Below are 23,919 nucleotides of genomic sequence, written 5' to 3' on the forward strand. Positions count from 1 at the left end.
GGTGCATAAAATCTGAATGCTGCTTCTCCATGTTTGGTTCTGGCAATGGAGAGCAGAACCAGAAGACCTGATGGGTCTGGAAGGTTGATACAGCGACAGCAGATCTTTAATGTGTTGTGGTGTTGAGCCGTTCAGTGACTTATAAACTAGCAGCAATATTTTAAAGGCCAGTGCAAGGACTTTAAACTGGAGTGATGTGCTTTATCTTTCTGGTTTTAGTGAGAATGTGTATAGTAGTCATACCAAAATGTTCCTTGAAGCAAAACCAGTTGAATCCCTGAAAGCAGCTGTGTTGCTTTTTGCAGCTTAGTATTATGGGCTTTTAACAGTTTATTTTCACTGGGAAAAGAGAAACCGTTACAAGCCGAATGAATCACTCCTTCACTGTTAGAAACATGACAAAGATCACCGTGACAACAAAATAATGCAGTGAAAATATTCTCACCAAAATGACTGGGTTCTCTTCAAATAAAATTGATTTCAGAATTGTATACTGTCCTCCTGTCCTGTCCAGAATTGTAGTTTGACTAAAACTACAAATCTGTCCCCATCTTTTATGTTACCCATATTGCGCACTCGTTTTTTAAAATCTGGATAGTAGAGGTGTGTCGATCGATCGGCCACCGATCATAATCGGCCGATTTCCATGAAAAAGTGTATGATTGGTGATCGTCAATCACGGTCTCTTGTTGCCGATCACACAAACCGATCACCTGCATCTCATTTCTCAGCCTGCCTGTGCAGCTGGTCTCCTCTTTCCTTCACTCTGAGCAAACGCGCAGCAACAAATCCTAAGCGATGTGGAACTATAACGCACTGAGTGAATGGGGAAGTTTGCGTGTTGCGGCGGAAAATTGAAGCACGTGGGGTGTTGCATTTCAAAATGCATCAACACGTCGAATCTAATATGTGATTAAAACAACGCCATGCCATACTTGACGGAGTTTGGCTACATCGAGGTTCACTGCAGTAAAAAAGACATATGGAGGATCAGATAGCAGGTAAAGCAGCGCACAGCTACAAACACTCACCCGGATTAGCATGACGATCAGAAAGCTAAACAAATAACCCGCAAAACTATTTAAGTCTTCGAGCTGCAATGTAAGACGCTGGTTCTGCTCTCGCTGTTGAACCGCTGCTATGCTACAGGTAGTAATATCTCACAGACGGAGCGCCGCTTCTGCTCCACATGGTAGTGACTCTCACACCGAACCTCTGCTTAAAGCTGTAGCATCTAATCTAAAAAATACATTTTACATACGTATTAAAACTTTCGCTGTCCTAACATGAGACAAATAATCTCTGAAAAAATAATCGATCTTCTCCCTGCTCTGCATAATTACTCCACTCAGTCAGAAACAGCCAATCAGAACTAGCAGTAATCAGCTAGCCGCCGTGCTGTCAGGAAGTTTTCATTCAGTAACTCTGGATTGTTTATTGTAATGGATCCTCTATTTGCCTCTCAATGTTAAGTTTTATACTTGAATTTTTTGGCAATGTTGAGAGGTTTTATTTTGGCTCTTTGCATTATTTAGCCTCTGCAGAGCCTCCATATGTTATCAGTCTGTTAAAGATAGTATTATTGATAGCAGTACAATTTGCAGAATGCCTGTTTTGTTTAGTTTTCTTCTTGGAAAAAGTTATTAAAAACAAGTTTTTGTCTAAATTAAGGTGAATTCATGGTTCCTTTTTCCATATAATGTAATCGGTAGTGCTTATGGTAAAAAAAAAAAAAAATTATGTGATCGGTATCGGTGATCGGTATTGGTGATCGGCCCTCATGGGTGATCGGAATCGGCAGGAAAAAAACCTGATCAGCACATCTCTATTGGATAGTAGTTTTGTCAGTTTTGACCCAAAGCATTAGGTTGTCTGCTCTGCTGGAAAAATGAAGATAGTCTTTAGTTTGTTTCACATTACAGTGAGTTCAGGCATTTCTCCAAAACTAACAAGTTCTAGCCAGAAAGAGGAACCAAATCTTACAGAAAAGCTGTGGCTGGAGACAAAAACCATGTGATTTCCGTACAGCAAGATTTGGGCAACTTTTGCAAGATTGCTAAATCAAGCATGTGATGTGTTGGTAGGCTTCCATCAAAGAATCTTGAATTTAGCAATTGAATAAAAATGTGTTTTATTAACTTTTTTTAGGGGAAAGATTTAAAATTATTTATCCTTGGTGTCAATTTTTACTCTCTAAATCTGTTGTTTTCTCACGAAGGTGTACCTTATTTTCACCATGTCTGTGGAGTCCAGAATAAAAGTATCATTCCAAACCTATAAATACACACACTTGTTCTCTGTTGCCCCTGCTTTTGCCCCTTTGCCCTTTAGATCCCTGAACTCTTCAACTCTAAATGAACTGTGAGCAGTGAAGCATCGTTGAGGTGAGAGAAGCAGAGACGGAGGGGAGATGGGTGGGAGAGCTTGATTGAGCTCCTCTTTCAAGTGTGGATTTATTCAACTGATCCAGGCCTACTGCACACACACACACACACACACATGCACACATACAAATACACATTCTCAAAAAGAAAAGAGAAAAGGATTTACATGTGTGTCTACACACACTACTAAAATGCTCCGCTCATCGCCCGAGTCTCTTGTTAAGGCCCTCAAACCGAGCCTTACGGCGGAGCCTCTCTGCACTTTCGGTAACCTCCACTCAGAGAGCAGCGGCGTCTGCATGAATCCTGAACAGCCTGTTCCACTTTGCCTCCCTGCCCCTTCAAGTGCTGCAGAGTCAATAATATTTGGCCTGTGGGTAGTCTGAGCCCCACGAGCGACAGGGAAACTTTCGCCAACTGTGAAAGATGCAGAAATGTCTAAAATTATGTAGAAGTCTGGGGTAAACATTCCGGCGCTTAAGTCCAACTCCAACTGAATTACCTCCATATGCTGTCAGTGATCTTCTGCTGAGTTGTGTGACACGAGCCAAACAATGCCCAGATGGCAAAACACTGAAATTCTTCTGCTGAATGATAAATATTTGCTTGTCAACAGTGAAAAATGCCACAACCGGATGACTTATGAGATGTAAAGTTGGCATTTGGCTCAATGAAGGACCTGGCTGGCCTCTGTTCGGCCTGAACCAAGTAGGAATGGTTTACTGTTGGCCACAAAGCAGCCAGGATTCTCCCTTCAGTTTTACTGACAGAAAAATGACTGTTGTGACTTTGCTAATTTTCATGAAAAGCCACACAAAGGATTCCACTGCACAGTTTTTACACAAAGTGTACGTAATTTTTCTATTCTAACAGTCTTAACGATTAAGTTTAAGCTATTTAATATTAAAGAATTATTCAGAATATAATTTTATTTAAAAAATATGCAGACTAAATTAGACTTTTGAGCATTTAGAATAGATTCAGGACTGCCAGGATTATTAATTGCGATTCTTATCCATGGCCAGAAATATTTCCAAGAAGTTCAGAGGGTCTTGTAAGGATGGGAAAAGTTTGAGTCCGTCTTGTTTTTTGGTTTTTTTAAAAGCCAGCTGACCAGCAGTGCACATGTCCTAGTCTATGATCCATACATACAGAGAAGTCTGATCACTTTGAGTTTTAGGAATGACATGATTGATTGTTATTGTTTTGAAACTGTTGTAAACCTTAAGGCCATAGAGTGGTCCATATCTGTTTATAAGTTGTTGGACGAAAAAGTTTGAAGGCTGTAATTTAGTTTTTCTGTTGTCTTCCTGAACCAAACATCAGTACGCCAGTCATTTAAACTCCCAAAACAGATTTGACCACTTTCTCAATTTCTCTGGAATAAAGCTGCTAATCTTCAAAATAATTTCTAGAATTTCTCTGCTCCCCATTTTGATTGACCATGTAAATCCTAAGAAGAGTTAATCCTAAATCTTGCCTGTAAATGTAGAGTTAGTGTTGAAAACAAGCCCTCAGTACAGCACCCCGTGTTTTCTGACAGATCAAGTTGTTGCTGTCGTGCGAGAAGTCGGCTGCTTAAAGAGTTTACACTCATGTTCAGTGTCAGTTTGTTTCAAGCTGATCTCTTAAACCAGATAAGAACTTGGTCAATTTCAGTCTCTGAGCTCAACCCCATATAGGACAACCAAACGTTAGACAGATCTGGAAGGGAAACGGCCCACAGAAAGCGAAGAGCCGCTGTGAACATGGTGGACCATGTACGCCCCCCACCCCCACTCCGACTGAAGCTGTCATTGCCGAGAACAAAGTGAGCATGCTAGCAGCCTGGCCAGACAGTGGCCTGGAGCACTAATCTCCATTTGTGGAAACTCAGTCCTGCCTCCTGAGCCCAACACGCTGCTCTCATTCCCCCCCCTCCTTCTCCACACACATTCCACTCCATTTTCCTGTCACAATTTTCTTAAGATCTATTTTTAACCCTTTCTAAAGGGGTTTCTAAAGGTATTATGCACTAAGACGGTATATTCTTAACGGAGCTCCAGATCCTTAAGTTCCCCACCCCTCTTGCCCTCCATCAGTCCCTTTCTTGTTTCTTCTCGCTGCCGTCCCCCACCTTCGTGAGGAAAGATAAAGTAGATAGTGTTTTTTTTTGTCTAAAGCAGACAGATGGACCTTAATAGATGCCAAGCTTGGCTATCTGTGGGGTGTTGTGTCTGTACTCACCAGTATGCATCCGGCTTGGCAGAGTGCGGCATGGCAGCGCCATCAGAACCGCTCCGTCTGGGGAGGCAGGCAGGGAGGATGATGCAGAACTTGATTTAAGCAGTGGAAGTGTGTTCTAGGCCACCGTGTTCTGACTCCACAATCCGTAAACGTTCCTTTTTGTTCCTCCTCTTCGAGCTCCCGCTCTCGCCGCCTTTCCCTCTCCGTCAGCAGTGTATGACAAATGAGTACAAAACACCATCTGGCTGCACCCATCCATGTGTGCTTCGCCAATTAATGATGTTTATTGTCTATTAGGCCTACCTATCACTACCATTCTCTTCTTATTTGCTCTTAATCTACTTTGCCGCCTTGTGTTTTCATTCATGCATGAGATCCACCTGTATTTATGATCAGAAGCTCACATTTATCATTAAGCCTCCCTGATTAGCTCAATTACTCATGTTTTTGTGTCTTTAAACTGTAAAATGTACCTCCTTTCAGTCATTACATATAAACATATTAAGAAGTCTCAATATGTTTCATTAATTTAAAAAAAAAGATTTGGCCTTAAATTCCTTAATCACATGACTTAAATGTAGTCATTTGATCTTATGTATGTAGTTTTATTTTTCCCCGCTGGACTTTTCTGCCTGACAAAAGCAGCCCCCGATAGCTAGTTGGCTATCCTTTTTGCCTCCATCATGGGTAAGTGCACTTTTATTGCCAGTTAGCCGGACGAGTTTAGTTTTTGCCTCTGGCTCACTTCTGAGTCAACCTACATACAAACAGACCCCAGAAATTTTCATTGTTGCTGTCCTTGATTGTAATATTAATATTTTTCTATCTTACATTTTGCTTAAGGTTGCATTAAAAAGGTATTAAAAAGACTCAAATTTGATTTGCTGAAACTTGCAGATACCTTTACAGGGGGTTAGTTTTTGCAGGCCTTTTTTATCATGTGACAACTCGCAAAATATCTATTTTTTTCTGAATTTAGTGAATAAATGGATAATAAAGACAGACGTGCTCTGCTAACAAAGTACAACCTTGCAGTCTGGTTGTAGGTTGCTAGTTTTCGTCAACCTGACAGCCTTCCTCTCCCTGTAGGCTGTTATTGCCTTCATCAGGCTAATGAAGGAGCTGGGCTGGATCATATTAACCTTCTGATCTCCACCTCCCTGGACACCAGTTACAACAGTCTGGACCGCACTATTCACTGCTCCCATTATGTATCTAAATATATGTATGAGCGTGTGTGTAAAGAGGAGAGTGTTCGGCCCATCCCACCTGCACGAACACACCACACCTCCCACATGGCTGTTAATCATCTTTTTAATTGACTTCCTCGACTCGGTGACCTCTGCTTGATACAGCCAGACTCCATCGCTGGGCTCCTCCTGCGCTGCTCTTAGTCGACTTTATGTGTGTATAGTCTATTTTCTAAACTACACGCTGTCAAGCTTGATGAGTTTATAATATTTGTCTTCAAGCTGCTACTGTTCTTGTCTTCCACATTACTCAGTATTTCTCATTACTCCCTTTAATCGTTTATAAAGCAAGTTAGTTTTGTAAACCAGTAGACGGCACCAATGGAGTTCAGCTGAGTGTAATTTAGTGTGCATTCACACCCAGCCCTGTTTAGTTCGCTTTAATGGAACTCTGGTTTGTTTGTCTAGAAAGTCCGGTTTGTTTGAGGAGGTGTGAATGCGCAATCAAACTCTGACGTGGACCAAAAAGTGAACTCTAGTCCGCCTAAAAACCTGGGTCTTGGTTCTGTTAAAGTGAACTCTACTGCAGTTTGAATGGATATGTGAATGCCAAGCGGAACGGAGTCCGCTCCAAAAGCAGGAAGCGAACTACAACCTAATGCATTCCTGGTGGCATTGGTACCAACAATAATCACTACTGCATGTCATTTATAGAGTTGCTGTGTGAGAAGTGATCAATTATAGCCTTCTCAAGTGAGAAGCTGATTATTTCTACAAGCACATCAACATTTATTTCACTTAATTTCTTCCTAGGCATTAACTCTGGGTTTTCAGAATTAGGCAGAGAGTTGAGAGAAGATGCATCTTGTTGCTGATTTCACAAATAAAGCATTCCTTTATGGTCTGTTCACATTATATTAGACACATAATATTCTAAATTCATTTTTGGGCACCTTCATGTATGATCACAGAATGAGGCTGTCTACTTTGTTGTCTTCTTCTGTTCAAGCTGGCCTTCATTCCTGTATTTAATGCCCCCTAAAGGTGCTATGAAGTAATTGCATCAAAGGGAATTCTGCTTAGAGCTCCTTATTTTATTAATTGAAATATAAATATCTGCCATAACTCGATTGATTATTACACTTATAACACCCTTTCACACCTATCAAACTAACAAATTAGCTCATTATTAACGTTCTTTTTTATTTTAATAATTTTCATTCCATTTTCAACTAAAAGACTTGACCTTTTCTGAGAAATGTAACACTTTCTTTTTTGCCATCTTTCTTCATCTTCCACCTTTGTTTTTTTCCTTTATATTTTTTGTTATTGCTCTGTATTTTTTTCTCGCTCTCCTGCTGTTCGCTGTTCTTTCACTGCGGGTGACTGCAGGGACAAGGCATTCACCACTCTGTTGTATTACTCCATCTGCGGTGGCCTTAAGGCGACCTCATCCCGTTAATAACACACATCTTGAAAACCACTGAAGAGACTTGAGATGTCTTCTTCTGCTGCTCCAGTCACACACAAAAGAAGGACACAAAAGTATATGTGAGTGACTTGCATAGCAGAAGCTAACCTAAAGCCCCCTTTACTCTAGTTTTTATTCTATTATTGCATTCAGTTACTAGAAGCGTCTTTCTCATGTGCCTGGAGACTTGGCCTGCTCTGCTCTCGTCCCCTGCTATCCGTCCTCTCTGCACCTCCATCTGGCCATCCCTCCTCATCTTCAGCTTTGTGGCTCTCCTGAGGGGCAGACAGGTGTTACTGGCCTTAAAAAACTTTAGCCTCATGGGGAGCAACCTCTCCACCCTCCACGAGCTTGTGCCTCTGCTCCCAAATTACTGGCTTGAAAAGTAAAAAGCTGTCAGATGTCCTTTGAAAAATAAATAACAAAAGTCATGATTTAAATGCTTAACTACATTTGGTTCCAATGAAACAGTTTGGAAATACTAATTTTAGTTTGTTCTGCTATGAAATTCTCTTTGTGTGAGAACCTTGTGAAAAAATGGCACCACTGCAATACTAAATATTTTTTCAAAATTATAGCTTACTCTAATTGCTCATTTCTAACAGAAAAAGATCCTGATTATTTGCATTGATGCTAAAAAGAAAGCATATTGATTGTAAGAAATGCACCGTTATGAAAATTGGTACCAATACCAACATCTGATATTATTGCTTTTGTTGCAGATATTTACCAATGTCGTATAAATGATGCTACGCTCTCCAACGGCCCTGGAGTTTGTAGCACCAGGTGAAAAAGGCAGCAGTTTGATACTTCTAGCTCCCAATTTCTTGAGAAAACATACTGAAAAGGGCAGTCAAAAGGGCAGGAGGTGGATTACACCGAACACGGCTCGTGTTTTTAAATGCATAAATGGGGATAATCTTCCAATCCGATCATTTTCTGTTGGATTAAAAGCTGCTAGCTCTGTAATAGAACTAGCTGCATATTTTTTTCCTCTGCGTTTGAAAAAAAATAAAAATCAACGCTCCATTCTGAAAGAAAACCTGATCTGTCCAGATGAAATGTTTGTGTTCATCCACCCGGGGGTGCGCCTGTGGAAGGCTTCAGAAAAACAAGAACAGGACACGTCTGGGTGTGATTTCTGTTAATTCCACTGCTCCTGTTTTCCTTCTCATCACCACTCTCCTCACGCATCCAGCCACAGGAAGTGGTGAAAATCCAGGGCAGAGTGGAGATTTCGACTGCAGTAACATTAGTCCCTAACAGCATGTTTGAACTCCTTTCCCATCGGAGTGGCGCGGATAAAACTGCCTTTTGTCTCACTTTGTCCTCATCAGCTTGCAGGCAAAAAATATAAATGGGTTCAGCTTCATCTTGTCTTTAACATTTTCTCCTGGGGTTAACCTGTTCCTAATCATTTTATACATTCTGTTCAGCTGAGGTCAGTTGGTTTGGATAGTTTCTTGGTTTCATATTAAGGTTCTTAAATTGGCCTCAGTCCCCAGTGCAGGTGCATTCTGTGTAAGCAGGCCCCTTGCAGCGTGTCTAAAATTGCCTTGGCGACTTGTCCTGTTAATTTCAGTTCACAGTTATACACACGTGCATTTCGGTCCCCAACCGCCCAGATCCCTCACATCATTGTGAAATAACCACCTATTTAATCTACCTGGTTGTGTTGGCTCCTGCAGGGGGGGGATTGGGGAGTCCTAATGCACTACACACCAAAAGAAGTCCACTAACAAGACTGACTAAAAGGCTCGGACAGTTTTAATCTGCCCTTGTCCTCCTGTGGCGAAGAGAGGGACCAAGCAGGCCCCCGGCCAATCTTTGCCTCTCTTTGAAGGTTCCCCTAATCCCTTTACAGAGAGGCAGGGAAATGCAGAAGTGTGCATACTCCTGTGGCCTGATTTCAAGAGAGTCGCAGTCAGGACTCTAAAGGCCGACTGCTGACAGAACCCTCGGCGTCTCTCTGCCACTTTGTCTTTTTGTCTTACACATGCAAATCCTCCCACAGTAGTTTCTGAACTTGTGGTGGAACCGTTCTGTGGCCAAGGTTCAACATTTGAAGTCAGAACAAACACCCACACGCGCGCACACGCATGGCTTTCATGTCTCCTCCTCCAGCGACCATGCGCCCCCAGTGTTGGAGGCAGGGAAATAGGATTGTAGAGCTCTAGCATTTAGAGCGCCTGAAGGCTGCTCGTCAAATTCAGCTCTTTCCTCAGCCTGTGATGCATCAGTTGAGTGGCTATGGCTCAAATAGTTGTCCCACCATTGACGTTCTGCACCCTCTTGCTGGTTGCACAGGAAGGTTAAGTTCTACCAATGGAGCAGAAACAGTTTTATACTCTGTGAATGACATGACGTTGTTAAAGCGGTAGAATTATGTTAAATCAGCTTTTATGAACTTTATATTATGTTATAATGCTATTCCTTCATCAAGAATATACCTGGAGTGTTGCCTTGATTCTTTCATGCACGTTTGAGAAATCCTTTAATCTCCCGTGGCAACCATTCAGGTGTCCAAAACTCCTAGATGGATTTATCTAGTGCCAGCTTTGAGACATGGCTCCTCCTCGGACCTGCAGTTTCCAGGTTTCCAAGCTTCTGCCTCATAGAGTAATCCTCCCCTGTGACTGCACTCCTCAGCTCCTTCAGACTAGCCAGCAGCAATAGCAAACACCTAGTGGACCTGTGCAGCGCCTGATGTAATCTTCTTCTCAATGCAATGCTGGTAAAAAAAATTGTTAAAAGACTGATGTTGGGATGACTTCTTGAAAATTGAGTTCTTAAAGAGATAGACACCCAATTTCAAGATTATAATGAGATACAGATAAAAAATGTTATAACAAACAAAGGAAAACAGTTACTTTTTGTGCTATAAAATGGCACTATGTGCCTGAAGAACATAATACTGCCCCTTAAATTAACCTTGTTGACAAATGCAAATATAGGATGATTCATGATGTATATAGTGCTAAACTAGTTGACATCAATGACATTAGATATAATTCACTACTAATATTTTTAGTTAACATTATTTTTTATCAGTGTATCTTTTTTTTTTTTTTTTACAATGTCCAAAAATAATTTTTTTCTGACAGATTTGCATGTTTAAAAAAGATTTTAAAGGCTGGTCAGGTCTAAAGTTGAAGAATTGGGATGTGTAAATGGTTCAACACAGAACATCTCAGATATACTGCCTGCTGAAAATAATGAGCCATCAGAGAACATAAAACCAGCTCACAAGGTCTATTGATGTACTTTTAAGCTCTTAGATTTAAAAGTCAACTTTAGACAATAAAAAGCCTTAAATATGGACAAATTGTTTGTAATGGCTCCTAAATTCCATTTAGGCACATCTTAAACATGTGGGACTGTTTAATCCTCCACAGTGTGGCATTGATTTGTTTCATTTAATGCAGCTCTTACTGAAGAATTTGGTTGTTACTTTGCATTGTAATAAAACTACAAGGTTCAAGTATTCATTCCTCCTCTGCAAAACCTTGAAAGAACTTTGCTTCTCAAACAGACATTTTGCAGATTGCGTAGGAAATTAAAATAAAAATATTCTTTCTTCGTTATTGAACATCCAGTGCTTGTTGTTCCGGTTCGGTGGTGTTTCTGATTGAAATTTGTGCTATTTTTGGCTTGTTTCTGTTTCAGTTTTATCATGTTTGACATAAACAAAAACATTAATAAAATTAATGGATTTTATTTTCACAGTGTAATCCAGATATTTACACACCTGATAAAAGACAGGTGTGGTTTCTGTCATTTCTGATTAACAAAAGTATTCCTAACTGCTAGAGTGAGAGATTTTAAAGATTTTATTTTTTTTAATTTACTTTCTTCAAAGTAAGAAGTTTACTTTATGGACATCCTGGAAAAATCTAATAAAATATGGAATTATAAAATTGAGAATTATGGAACTCTACAAATCTGATTAACATCTATACCTGGCAAATTTTTTGGCATTCAGCAAATGGTTATAATTTTAGTGATCCAAACTGACCTAAAACAAAAAATAAATTAAGAAATGCTCAATTTAATTGGGCAACAAAACAGACCCAATTTTACTTCTGATTGAAGTACGCTTAGTTATTTGGAGAAATTCAGAAATATAAGAAAAATAGGTTGCTGTTGATGCCAGCCTTGGACTTAACCAATAATCTCAAATGTTTTGCTTTGTCAGGTTCCCTTAAACACACAACCTAAGGAAGGTGTCTCCAAAATGTATCCCGGTTTGCTAACATACACACACAAACCTTCAAAAGGTTTGCATTAACATCTCGCATGAGATTCTCAAATCTCTGTTATAAGAGAAGGCTCCAGTGATCTGCTTTGAGTCAGGATCTCTGAATCTGATGCAAATCCTTTTGCAGCATTTAAACCTCCCAAATCATCCCTGCCCAAATCCCTTCAAGATATTCCCCGCTCGATTGGATGGCATTAAAGGATCGTGGTGACAGAACAATACATCGTCTGCCAGTGTGGCAGAATGAGGTATAAAAGCAGGGTTGGGGAGAGAGAGGAAAGAGAAATGGAACAAAAATGGATGGTTACTCTAAAGGTTGCAAGAGCAGATTGAGTGAGAGAGTGGAGATTTTTTTATTTCCATGCAGAGAAATGTTGATGATTAAAAGAGAGGAGAGGATAAACTAACAGCTGTTTGTTTGCTGTACAACACAGGGACATCATGAGACACAACTTGGCATCAGATGTTCCTTAACAACGGATGCAGATGGATAAGCTTGAGTCATTTATCTAAATTGAGTTGTAAAATCTAGGTTTAATTTTCTAGGTTATTACTGAACTCTGATCTGCTGGTAATGATTAACACATGGAATCCCTGCCCATTCTGCACGGGTCAACAAGTCAATGTTTTCCACAAGCCAAAGTTTTTATTAGAGAAAATCAAACTTTTTCTTCTTTCTGAGTCTTTATATGTGGAGGTAACATGTTGAAGGACAAATTCTCTTTTGCTCCATTGTTTTTCTCTTTTCTAGTGTTGGTGGCACTGAGTCTATGTACAAGTCTGTCAGCAGATATTGATGGGGTTAGCACACAGCACCAGGGCAGCCCACTTCACTCTCCTGCAGTCCAATAAAAGGCTGTAATAAGCGCCATAGATCTAGGAACTATTGCCAGGTTTGGGGCACAGACTGTGCTCGCCACCCATAGATTGCCCATTTCTCCTGACCCCTGAGTAGCTGTTGTGCTTTTCCAATTAAATTACTGCTTTTCTCGAGCATTCTGCCCTACATACAAAGTACCCACCAGTGTTATCCTAGCCAGGGCAACTTTATTATCATCCTTCAGACACAAGGTAACTCAAAGTGCTTTATGGAGAAATAAAGGACCATCTGTGCAAAAAAATCTATATTTAAGAGAAGAATTCTTAAAGAACATCAGAAAAATGTGAGCATCACTTAAACATAAATACACTTACAACCAATAAATAACCAAGACCAACATGTTTAACTGTCAGTTATCTTACCAAAAGTAAATCAGGAAAAGCATAGAAATGTGAAATAGCAGGTGGAGTACCCATAGTAGCACAGCAGTGAAGCAGGAAGAAGAAAACCCTTCTGTGCTGACAGCAGAGAGCTAACTTTTTCAGTTTGAGGCGTCTGCACTAGTGAGGTTGGTTATGATGCAGAAATAAAGGCTTTATTAGAACAGTTCACTCCTCACTTTGTAATCTGCCACTCTGTTCTGTACCTCGCTAAGCTGCAGGATTGACAGTAATGGGGCGGAGCAGGCCTGATACGTTTGTAATAATCTGACTGCAGTCAGGTTCCCTTCCATGCTAATGAGCCGGTGTGTTGTTGGTTTTGCATGGCTAATGGCACACACTGCTAAAAGAGCTGTGTGCAATGGAGAAAAAGAGGCTTTGCACGAGGACTCTGAAGGTATAAGAAAGCCAGAGAGGAGAGTTGCAGGAGATTGCATTGTTAGTCATTGGTGGAAAAAGAAAATCCAGTTGAGGCCTAATTCCCCTGGTAGATATGATCACAAAGGCAGAGGAAAGAAAATTCCCTTTCAAAGTGCAGCACAGACATTAAATGTTCTGTTTATTAAAGGGAAAAGAAAAAATGTTGAACTCATTTGTCTTTTTCCCCCCATCAATTATCAAAAGTCTCATCATAGAAAATATATATTTTTTTTATGGGTTGGTTTATTTTGGTTCCTCTGTAATTCCTAAAGAAAAAGAATGTGTTTAGCAGCGTGTTCTGACTTTATTTACTGAGCAGTTGTCGTATTTACAGTCGCTCCCATGAAAATGCCGGGAGAAAGTTAGCTGCATATGTTTTTATTTCTGTTTGCCATCCACGTTCCAAGTTTGCTTTAGTCGACTTGAATCGATTAAACTTCTTGTCAGTAATTTATTTTGTGTGGAAATGTTTTGAAGCCTGCTACAAGTACTCATTCCTTCCTCTTCTCTCACCCTCTGCTTCTGGAGAGTGTGGAATTGTTGATAAGTCGTCTTGGCAGCTTGGCGGGAGTAATCATTTCCCTCCAGATGTTGGAGTTTGGGAAGGAACCAAAAGGGGAGCGATGACAGGGAGGAGGGGCAAAGTTGCGCCGGTACCACCAGTTCCAGCCCCGTACATGTAGTCAGCCGCTCCTCCGTCCCCCTCCTCTCCCCGTTCTCGGCTCTGCACACACAGCCTCTGTTTCCCAGGTGGCAGCCAGGGCAGGCTGTGTTTACTGCTCAGGTAATTGGAGTAGTTTGGAGAGACTCTGACCCTGGCCCTGCTGAGGCCTTAGAAATGTGTGTGTGCGAGGTTGGGCGTGCACACTCACATCTGTTTGTGATGACGGGCAGCGAGGCCAGGGAAGGAAAGCAGGCCTTAGCCAGTGTCAGGCCGCTGGGGAGCAGACAAATTGGCTTTCACTATTCTTTCTGTCTTTTCTTGTCTCTTATTCTCCAGCAGTCCTTTTCTTCTCTTTCCATATCTCTCCATCTCCTCACTAATTCAAAGATGATCTTTCATTCCGCCTCTTATACATGCTATGTGGGCCTTTTCTCCTCCTAGACATATTTGTTCCCTTCCTTTTTGTTCTGTTTTTTGAGCTCAGCTGCATTCGCAGTCACTCCTGCCAGATATGAGCAAAAATCCCCCCCTCCTCTCGGCCGCGGCTATAAACATGAGCGAATTCAGCCGACCCAACCCAAGTGGCTGTTTACATCAGTTGGCTTGGCAAAGAGAGGGCCTGAAAGTGGAGTTTGGGTGCAGACAGACACTCAGTCATCTGTTTCTTGTTGTATTTCAAACGCGCCTGCAGAACAAAGCAATAAACAGAAATCTGGCTTTAGCTGCAGTTTATATATGTATTCATATGGTAACAAGCTTGGGTCAGAACAGGCATCAAAGTAAGGAGCCTCAACAAGAGGCTTGGAGAGATTCCCAAACACATTTTTACAAAATTAATGACCATGCTGCCATCAGTTTTAACACAGTGGACCCCTGCCTATTTACGGTTTAGTGTTTTCAGATTTTTCGTGAAGCACAACCCCAAATTATTTGCAGAAAATTTTCCTGATTTGCAGTAAAGTATATCTAAAATATTTTAAAGAAAATTCAGTTTGGGAAGCTGAAATAAGGTTTGAGGTTTAACTCTGCTGTTTGAACTATTAAAATTGGCGGCTATAAGCATTTTTAGAGAAAGTCTCAAGTACTTGCAGTTGTGCTAATCAATCCCCGCGGATATAAGGGTCTCACTGTAATCAGAATATGGACGCATGTCAGGAGTGTCGAGTGTGTCGACTTTCTCAACACACTCAACACCTCCCACATTTTTTCCATATAATTTCTACCAAAAATAATGATTGGTCTCGTTAATGGAAACAACTAAAACTTTACTTTTATAGTCTTGTTTTGAAATAAGGATGAAATTAAGTGACAAGTGTTTGATGTAGAAGACTGTAAATATGTTGTTGTGCCTGCTTTTTTTCCCTTATTTTTAAATTGAAATAATCCCACCAAATCAGTAATGGGCTCTTCAATACCTACTGATGCGGATGACTCAACAATCCATCAGCATACTGGATATTAATGACTGCATGTACACTGCTGGTCTTTCAGACTGGCTTCTTTGATCATTTTTATACTTATTTATACTTAAGTTGGTCTGATTAATCAAATGTGTTCTGATGAACGTCTCTGAACATAAAACTCTGAGATATTCTAGAACCCACACAGTTTAACACATTATCAACCAACCAAGATGGACCTAATTTGCGTCCAAATCAGGCCGTGGGACCTCTACACTAAACACAGGAACATGACAATGATGTAGTTTGTGTGAGCTGACCCCGTCGCAGGCTTGTCAGGTAGGACATGGCTCACCTACTGGAGCTCATCTCCGTCCTCTTCCCTTCCTATTTCTCCCTCGTTCCCCTCATCCCTCTGTCTTGCTTGTCTCTGATAGCTTTTACCGCTCTGCTGATTTCACAAATAGGCCTCATTGATTGAATCAGATTCTTGTGGATAGAGCGGCTTTATTGAGTGGCTTTTCCACTGATGGACAGCAACAGGAGGGTGTGTATGTTTGTCACATGCACGCATGTGTGAACGGCAGGGAAAAGCTAAAACTTCCTCCCTCGTTCTCCCTCGTCCTCTAATCCAGCATCCGTCCCTCTCCCAGATATTCAGCAGCCGGAGCATTACAAACTCTTGCGGGATCGCAACACCGCCATCCTCTCAGTGACTGGCACATTATAGCTTCTGCATGCTGACTGAGAAGGGCGTTAATTGTGACGACACCCTGAGCTAGCTGACGTTAAAACAGTTAACTGCTCTTCATGGTGGTGTAAAAGCTGTGCTTCCGCCCAGCGTACATGAGGCAACATGATGAAAGTCAACCCAGCTTCTCCACAGCAGAGTCGGCAGCATCATCATTTGCTTTATGATCCTGTGTGCTCTCACTTTGAGTTTGTCATCTCCTAAAAACCTGTCCAGGAATCACAACACTGGATGGAAGTGAAGGGAGTTTCACAGGACTCTGGCGCGGTCCGGAAAAGTAGAGTTTAATTTAATTTGTTTGATGGAAAAAAATTCTGTATTCCTTACATGTTCCATTGTCTAAATCCACTTCTTTACGCAGCTGTGCTTCCTCTTTCCCAACAAGGGACTAGTTCAGCAAAATCAGCAAAAGCTTTTTAAAAAAAAATGTCGGTTTACTTTGGGTCGGGTTGAATTTTTTTAGACCCAATCTAAACTCAAATCACTGATCAAGCAATTTATGGTCTGCTAACATTTATTCATTTGTTTTCCTATATGTCCATTCATTCATGTATTCATTTGACTGCACATCCGTTTAGCAATTCATTCATTTGTAAAATAATTTGTTCAATATTCCATCTATCCACCTACTTATTGTGCTTCCTTCCATCTACACATCCATCATCTGAAGAGCGTTTTACCGTAAGCTTTTCTGTTAAATTTCAAAAATAGGCGAAAAGGATTACTCAAAATTTAAGTGTGAAAAAGTATGGCCTAAAATAAGAGAGGAACTATTGGTTTAATAACGTCACGTCATAAATGATCTTATTTCAGATCTAACAGCTCAATCCAATAGTATTGTCTGGCTTCGCCAGCACACTCTGCATCCTCTGCCCTCCGCTGAGCCTCTCCACAGAGCAGCGCTCACCTCATCCCAGCTGCAGCATCTGAGCTCACCGTCTTTCTGCTCTCTATTTTGTCTCTCTCTGCTCTCAACAGGCAGCTTGCCTCCTATACAGAGCAGGTTGGATTGGGATCTGCCTGTTTAACCCCTGCAGACCTGCACGTCTGTCACAATAAAATGCACACAGATGCACATAAGCTTCTCTAACATTTCTGCTGCTCAGCTTCTTTATTTTTTTTTCAGTTTTTTCTTCCAACAACCCTTTAAACATGAAAACGTTGTGATGTTTGCCGTTTCTTTCTGCGTTTCCATTGGGCAGCAGGTTTGTGTTCGCTGGTACCCAGAGCAAAGCAGATTCCCTGCCAAAATCCTTCTCATGCAGCTTTTTATGCATCACCATGGCAAAGATAAATGTAGTCCCAAAAAAATCAACTTGTGAAAGCAACGGATATATTGTTCAGAATTTTTATGGTAACTTCTTATTCTCCATTGGCCTGGCCTACTTTCAAACAACTGCTGACTCTTTTCAGAGAAAACACGGAATGGTGTGGTCAAGGTGTGCTGGACTTTTTCATAAATAAATATTATAAAGATGCAATATAACTAAGATCATTGTAATCAGTTCTCTTTTGATGTATAAATCTATCTTACATATGTGTGGGATATAATTTTAAACATCCATAAAAAGCCCTAACTTAATTTTTCTAAAATTAAGGCCTTAAAATCATTTAAAATGTAGCTCAGCCTAATCAAAAGTCTTAAATTTTGGCGTGGCTGCCCTATATAATCTCATATGTAGCTTTATTTTTTCTTGCAGGACATTTTTGTCTTGCACAGGTTTAAGGCGCACACAGGCATCTTCAGTGCGTTCTGTGACTCGTGGTGGTCGGTAGCCAGCTGCTAATATACCCCTTTTCTAGCTAGCTAACTATCACGGGTAAGTGCAGATGTCTCACCAACTGGGTGAACAGTGTTTGTTTTTGCCACTGGCTCACTTCTGTTGCCAGCCCTAATGAGCCCATGGGATCTCCAACATTTTATAGTTTTTTCAGTCTTAAAGTTCATTCAAGCTGGCATTAAAAAGGCCTTAAAAAGTCTTAAAGTTGACTTTCTGAAACCTTCGGACACTCTGTTAAAGTGCTCCTATAAAAAGAAAGCAGGCAGATTTCTGCAGAGGAAATGACGCCAGGATTCTTTTATTAAGTGGAAGTTGTGTGATGGACTAAACAGTACACAGCTCTGCAGCCTGATATTTAGTCAGGGGAGACCAGCCTCTGTCACTCTCTCTTTCACTGTGGCTGTGTTGACGAGGGGTCTCGAGGGAGGGCTTAACTCTGAGCCCTCCTTTTCTTCCCCCTCCACATCCATTCTTTCCTCATCATCCTCTGAATGCGACACGCTGTTGCTGAACTACCAATTTGTCGAAGAGGCCCTCCGCTCCGAGACTGAATAGAGGAACGGAGTCGGCTGCCTTTTATTTCGTCCTGTTGCGTTCACATGAAGATGTGGTGTGCGCACGGTGGAGCAACCAGTCCGTGTTTTTGAACTGAATGAAGCGTTTAGCAAAAAGATACAAAAAAGCCATGAAATCGATGGTTACTTAAGGTTGGAGTGAGGTCAGTGAAACTTGCCGCTAACGCTTTTGTTCTCCTCACTTTGGAAAATGATTCACATACCAGCCAAGCTTAAATATGATGCACTACCTGGGAAATTACAGGGGCTTTTGTGTTGTCATGGTTATTGAGTGTCTGGTAGCTCCAGGGGAAATGGAGTTTCAAGGTGCTGGGGGAGGGATTGAGGCGACGGAGGGAGAGATGGGTGTTAGGAGGAGGGTGGGAGGGTGCTATCTTAATTGCTTTCCGTGAATAATTTCAGTTCCCTAATTTGGCAATAATGACAGTGGCTGCTGCTTTTGTATTTATTTATCCAAACATTAATTGACAGGACTGACATTAGCTAGGGCGGTTATTGCGAGTTTGATTGCGCACAAGGGAGCAAAGAAAATTACAGTAATTATCATTCTGATATGGATTATGAATATGCATTCTCACACTTAATGTCTCTGTCAGCATTTTAGCAACAACAAGCCACTCTGGAATGACAACGGCACTTTAGCTTATCCCCATCCATGTTTGACTAAGCCCTGTCCAGGCAGTGCTTGTAGAGAACATTAACATGTTGTGTTGAAACGATTCAGCGGCTCTGTGGGAGCACAGAACCGCCTGCCATGTAGGCTCCTTCACTGTGTTGGGATTAAGACTGAAACGATTAATCGTGATTAATCGATTACTGAAACAATCGCCAGCTAATTTAGTAATCGATTAATTGTTAACTGGGGTATACAGACTCAAAGAATAACAGACTTAAGAGCAGTAATTAAGCCAAAACTGTGTAAAAACTATATACATTTTCCAAATCTCCTATTAAGCACATTTTGCTAATCGATTAATCAAAAAATAATAATTAACAAATCAGCCCTAGGATGCTGATGATTAAGCGTTCACTAAAGGCAATAAAATGGTCTCTTTATTTTTAAAAAAAAGTTTAATTATTGATTTGAATCTATGAATATATTTCTAAAAGACTTAAGTGGTTAAATGAAAAATATGCAGAATGTGCCAGTTTTTTTTTTTTTTTTATGTGATTAATTGATTAATCATCAGATTAATTTATAGAGTAACCTATTGCTAATATAATCATTTATTTCAGCTCTAGTTTGGATTAGGTCTGAAGTCAGTTGCTGAAATATATATATATATGTGTGTGTGTGTGTGTATAAATATTTGTCTGGTTGTCTCTTTCAGGCTGAGGGTGAAGACAATTTGAAGAAGATGCAGCTGATGGAGCTGGCTATTCTCAACGGGACATACAGAGACAACAATGTCAAAACACGTAAGTCGACTGATCAGTCTATTAGGCAGCATACATGGCTAATATCTTCATAACACACATTATATATAACCAGGCCAGAAGTTCATCTGACTTGTGGACTAACAGCAGATTAATTTGTAACAAGGTTTAGTGTTTTCATGCTGTCACATTAACTTGGACCACAGCAGACGATTAACAAGCTTTCTAAACAGTCAGGTTGTTTTCTGAATTACGTCCAGGACCATTTCTGTGTTTATATGTTTCTTTCCTCTCAACAATTATCCATTCATCCTGCCCTTTGTTATCCATAAATACATCTCCGTACATTCAATATCATCAAAAACATTATTTATTTCAGTAATTCATTTTTTAAAAGTGAAAATTATGCATTAAACCAATTCATTCTGCCAAAATTTGTGAATTCCTAGTGTTTATTTCTGTTTTTGATAATTAAAAATAAAAGCCCCAAATTAATATTCAGGGATAGGCCACTTCTACATAAGATGGATTAAGGTAACCAACAAGATTAGTAGAAAGTTGAGTGGAAGGACAAACTGTGGTACAAAAGAGCACATGACTAGATCCAGACCCCATGCGTGATTCTGTAGTGTTGCTAAATATTAAAAGCAAGTCTATTTTTATGGCTCTGTATACTTTTTATGCATTTTTAAGTCCTTGAATCTTGAGCAAGTGTTTTGCAGTTACTCTTAAGGTGTGAATTAATGCAAAATGAGCCCAGACCAAGTATTGAAATCTTTTACTGTGCAGCAGATGAACATTGTGTTTAATAGAGCAACATTACGGCATTAAAAGCCTTGTTTTTATTCTAATTTTCTAAAATCGAATTATGGGTTTTCATTAGCTCTAAGCTGCAATCATCTGAATTACCACTCAAAATGTGTCTCTCTTGTAGTGGGTTCACTTTTTGAATTGAATTACTGAAATAAACAAACATTTTAATGATATTTAGAATTGTCGACATGCCCCTGTACATCATCCTGCTCACTTGTTTCCATCCGCTTGATTCTGCATGTCAGTCACCAGGTTTCATTAACTCTGAGCTTTTACGCCAGCCAGTCCAGAACCTGTGCATGTTTTGATTCTTTGCGATCTCTGCTTTCTTTTCAAATGGTTCTAGAGTTAATTATTCTGCACATTTGCGCTTCAATCTGTGAAATTAGCATTTTAATTGATCAATTTAAGCATTTATTTATTTCTTTGTTTCTTTTTTGTGTTACATTAAGCTAAGCCACTAACTGCAGTCACTGAAGCACTTGATTTATTTAGAAAACTGCTAAAAAAGTGTTTTTCACACCCAACAGAATCTGACTGCTAACAATGCATTTAAATTGAATTGATCAGCAATATGTTGCAATATCAGCCTTTGTGTGATGAGCCCACAGTGTTTCTGCTGTGGCTGTTTTTATCGGTGTCGTCTGCAGTCATTTCTGTTGTCATGTGTGTCTGTACCTCACTGTGCTGTTCCCATTAAGGTCGGAGCTGCTGTGGTGATGGGGAGCTTCCAGTGGGTCACAGCTGTATTTTGTGCTTTTCCTGTTTTGGTGTTTGGAGGGTTTAATTAGTTTTTTACTTTTGGCTGTGTTGATTTGTTGTATTGATTAAATTTTTTTGCAACAGACTGTCGCTTTTGTGGTTCACCACCATGATCATTGCATGGACTAATTTTCCTTTTTGCTCCTCTCCTCTTTTTGTCCTCTCCCCTCCTCTCCCCTTCCTTCCCATTCACCTTTCTTTTCCTCCTCTGTGTTTCCACCCTTTTTCTGTCCATCTGTGATATTGACCGACCACGCTGCACTTTGTCTTCCTTCTTTCTTTCTGCGCCTGTCCTTTGCTCTCTTGCTTATGGCAGCCCCCCTTGCGTTCTCTCTTGCAGCAGCGGCGGCGGCCGCTCAGGGCCCCCGCCTCATAGCGGCCCCCGCGGGTCAGGTGTTGCCTCCGTCGGCACTCCGGCCCCCAACGCCGGCCGGGGCCCCCATCATGAACCTCATTCGGCCCACTCAGATGGCCGCTATGCTGCCCAATGGCACCCCCACCTTGGTGCCTCCCACACCAGACGGCGGACTAATCTACACCACCCCTTATGAGTACCCCTACGCCTTGGCACCCACCTCGCTGCTGGAGTACCCCATCGAGCACAGTGGGGTTCTAGGTAAGAGAGCCTGGGGGAGCTTGGGTGCAGCGGGTACAGCGGCCAACTTTAGCCAGCCTGGACAGGAGGGCAGCTTGTTTTACCCCGGAGTCGGGGTGCTGGACGCAGCTGCCATGAGCCACAGTCAGGACTTGTTGAAAGGTAAATATGTTGTGTCCACCTAAAGATGAAAAACAGATAAACTCATAGGGTGGATGTGTTGGTGGAGCTCTTGGTGATGGCTCATACGGACACTGCAGTGTACTGAAAGGGGGGCAGACGTTACAGTGTGAACGCTGGGCTGTTGAAGTCTTTTTACTCCAAAAGTGAGCTTATTTCACTGTTTTTAATTTCACTCTGGCCAAACAAATCCGCTCTCAGGTTTACATCGCCTCTTCTCTGCAAGGTTTACAGCAGAATCTGCTTCAGTATGAAGTGAGGCACACTGACAGAAACACACTTTCATACATGCAGCCTGCTCTCTAACCTTTTCATGCACTGGCCTGGAGGCATATTCAGTCTGGCGGCAGATCCCCTCGGATTTCTGCAGCTTTTGAAATCATTTCTGCGCGCTGTTCTCCGCGGGCAGGCCTTGATGCCTAGAGACGGTCCCTCTCTCGCTCCCACTGGGGATGTTCATTAAATTCCTCCAGTATGCCCTTTTTTCTCCCCCTCCCTCCCTCACGTCGTCTTAGCTTCACCCCTGTTAAACTTGAGCTTTCTCCGCTTTTTACCTGACATCCTCCTTAGTTTCTGTCAGGAGGGACAGTTAAATATTTAGCTCCACATATTATTCTTATTCTCAATGGTGCTTAAAGCTCAACACATCTGCTACCAAAGAGACATCTGTTGAATATTCTGACACGTGCAGCATATGTTGTGCTAAGGACTGTTGGAATGTTGCTCCCAGGTTGAGACAAAAGAGCCTCTGTCAGTTTGTGCGGATCTCTGTTTGACACAAACTCCTCTAATGTCTCTAAGATCACATGCCGGCAGCTTATTTTTTTTATTTTTTATTTTTTAGTTGACCCGAGCATCATGGGTGCCGCTGGGAAACGTGTAGAACAGGCAGGGACAGCTGACTGGCTTTTCTCTCTTTAACTTGCAGGGTTACACCAGCTTAGTGCATTTTATTTACTCACACTATCGATCGGTGCCTTCAGCAACACACACCTCTCGCATTCACACACTCTCACGGATGTGGCTCTGCTTTATGCAGTTCTGTTTCCAGGCACTGGCAGGTCGTCAGCTTCTTTAGAGTTGTGCTTGGTGAATATAAAAAGTTTACACACCTCTGGTAAAATGAGACGCAGATCAATCATTTCAGTGATATTTCAGAATAATACTATAATTAATTCTATAAGTTATAGTATGGAAATAATTTTATTATAGTGCTAGGCTCTGTGTTTTTGCTTTGAAGTATTGTCATGGCAACATTTGTTGTCTCATCTTTGCAAAAATGCTCCAAATCTGTCAGATTGAGGGAACATTTCCTTTGCACAACCTTCTTCAGGTCTGTGTTTGAACTAGGCCGTTCCAGACTTCAGTCCTCCTCTGTTGAAGCTTTTCATTTGGATCCGTGCTGTAAGGTGGGGATGTCCAAAGTGCAGAAGAAATATTTTAGCCCACAGTCAACCCAAAAAATCAGGAAACAGTATGTCTTTCTAATATTTATTAGAACACTTTGTGTGCTTTGGATCTTGGACACTACTTACTTTGTGCGTTTAAATAAAGTCTTGCACATTTAGTTTATTATTGACCAGACACAATAAAAAAGGCACAAGAAGTTTATTTGTAGAAAGAAGTTTTTGTGCTTTCATCTTGGACACCGCAGGTGTAAGAGGAAATTCCTCTTCCTGTTACTGAATTTGTGCTAACATTGACTTGAATTTGGGCTTTTTTATAATTTCTTCCACCTTGACTAATTTTCAGCACGAGATGAAGAAGAATAGGCCCAAAGCATTATGCAGCCATCATCATGCCTCACTGTGG

General features: G+C 41.1%; 1 protein-coding gene across 5 annotated transcripts in view; it reads left to right on the forward strand.

Annotated features, from left to right (window-relative positions):
- The window catches only part of qkia (QKI, KH domain containing, RNA binding a), an 85,889-nt gene that overhangs the window by 54,139 nt on the left and 7,831 nt on the right, over window positions 1–23,919 (forward strand). For 2 of the 5 annotated variants that reach the window (XM_008399971.3, XM_008399970.3), the window contains exons 5-6: window positions 19,712–19,799; window positions 21,649–22,089. In XM_008399971.3, the coding sequence (XP_008398193.1) occupies window positions 19,712–19,799; window positions 21,649–22,089 (529 nt within the window). The remainder of the gene's footprint in view (window positions 1–19,711; window positions 19,800–21,648; window positions 22,090–23,919) is intronic. The other 3 variants (XM_008399973.3, XM_008399972.3, XM_017302455.2) reach the window with 3 other exon arrangements.

This window comes from Poecilia reticulata, chromosome 22, assembly GCF_904066995.2.
Source record: "Poecilia reticulata chromosome 22, P_reticulata-male-v2, whole genome shotgun sequence".
In the NCBI taxonomy this organism is placed as follows: Eukaryota; Metazoa; Chordata; class Actinopteri; order Cyprinodontiformes; family Poeciliidae; genus Poecilia; species Poecilia reticulata.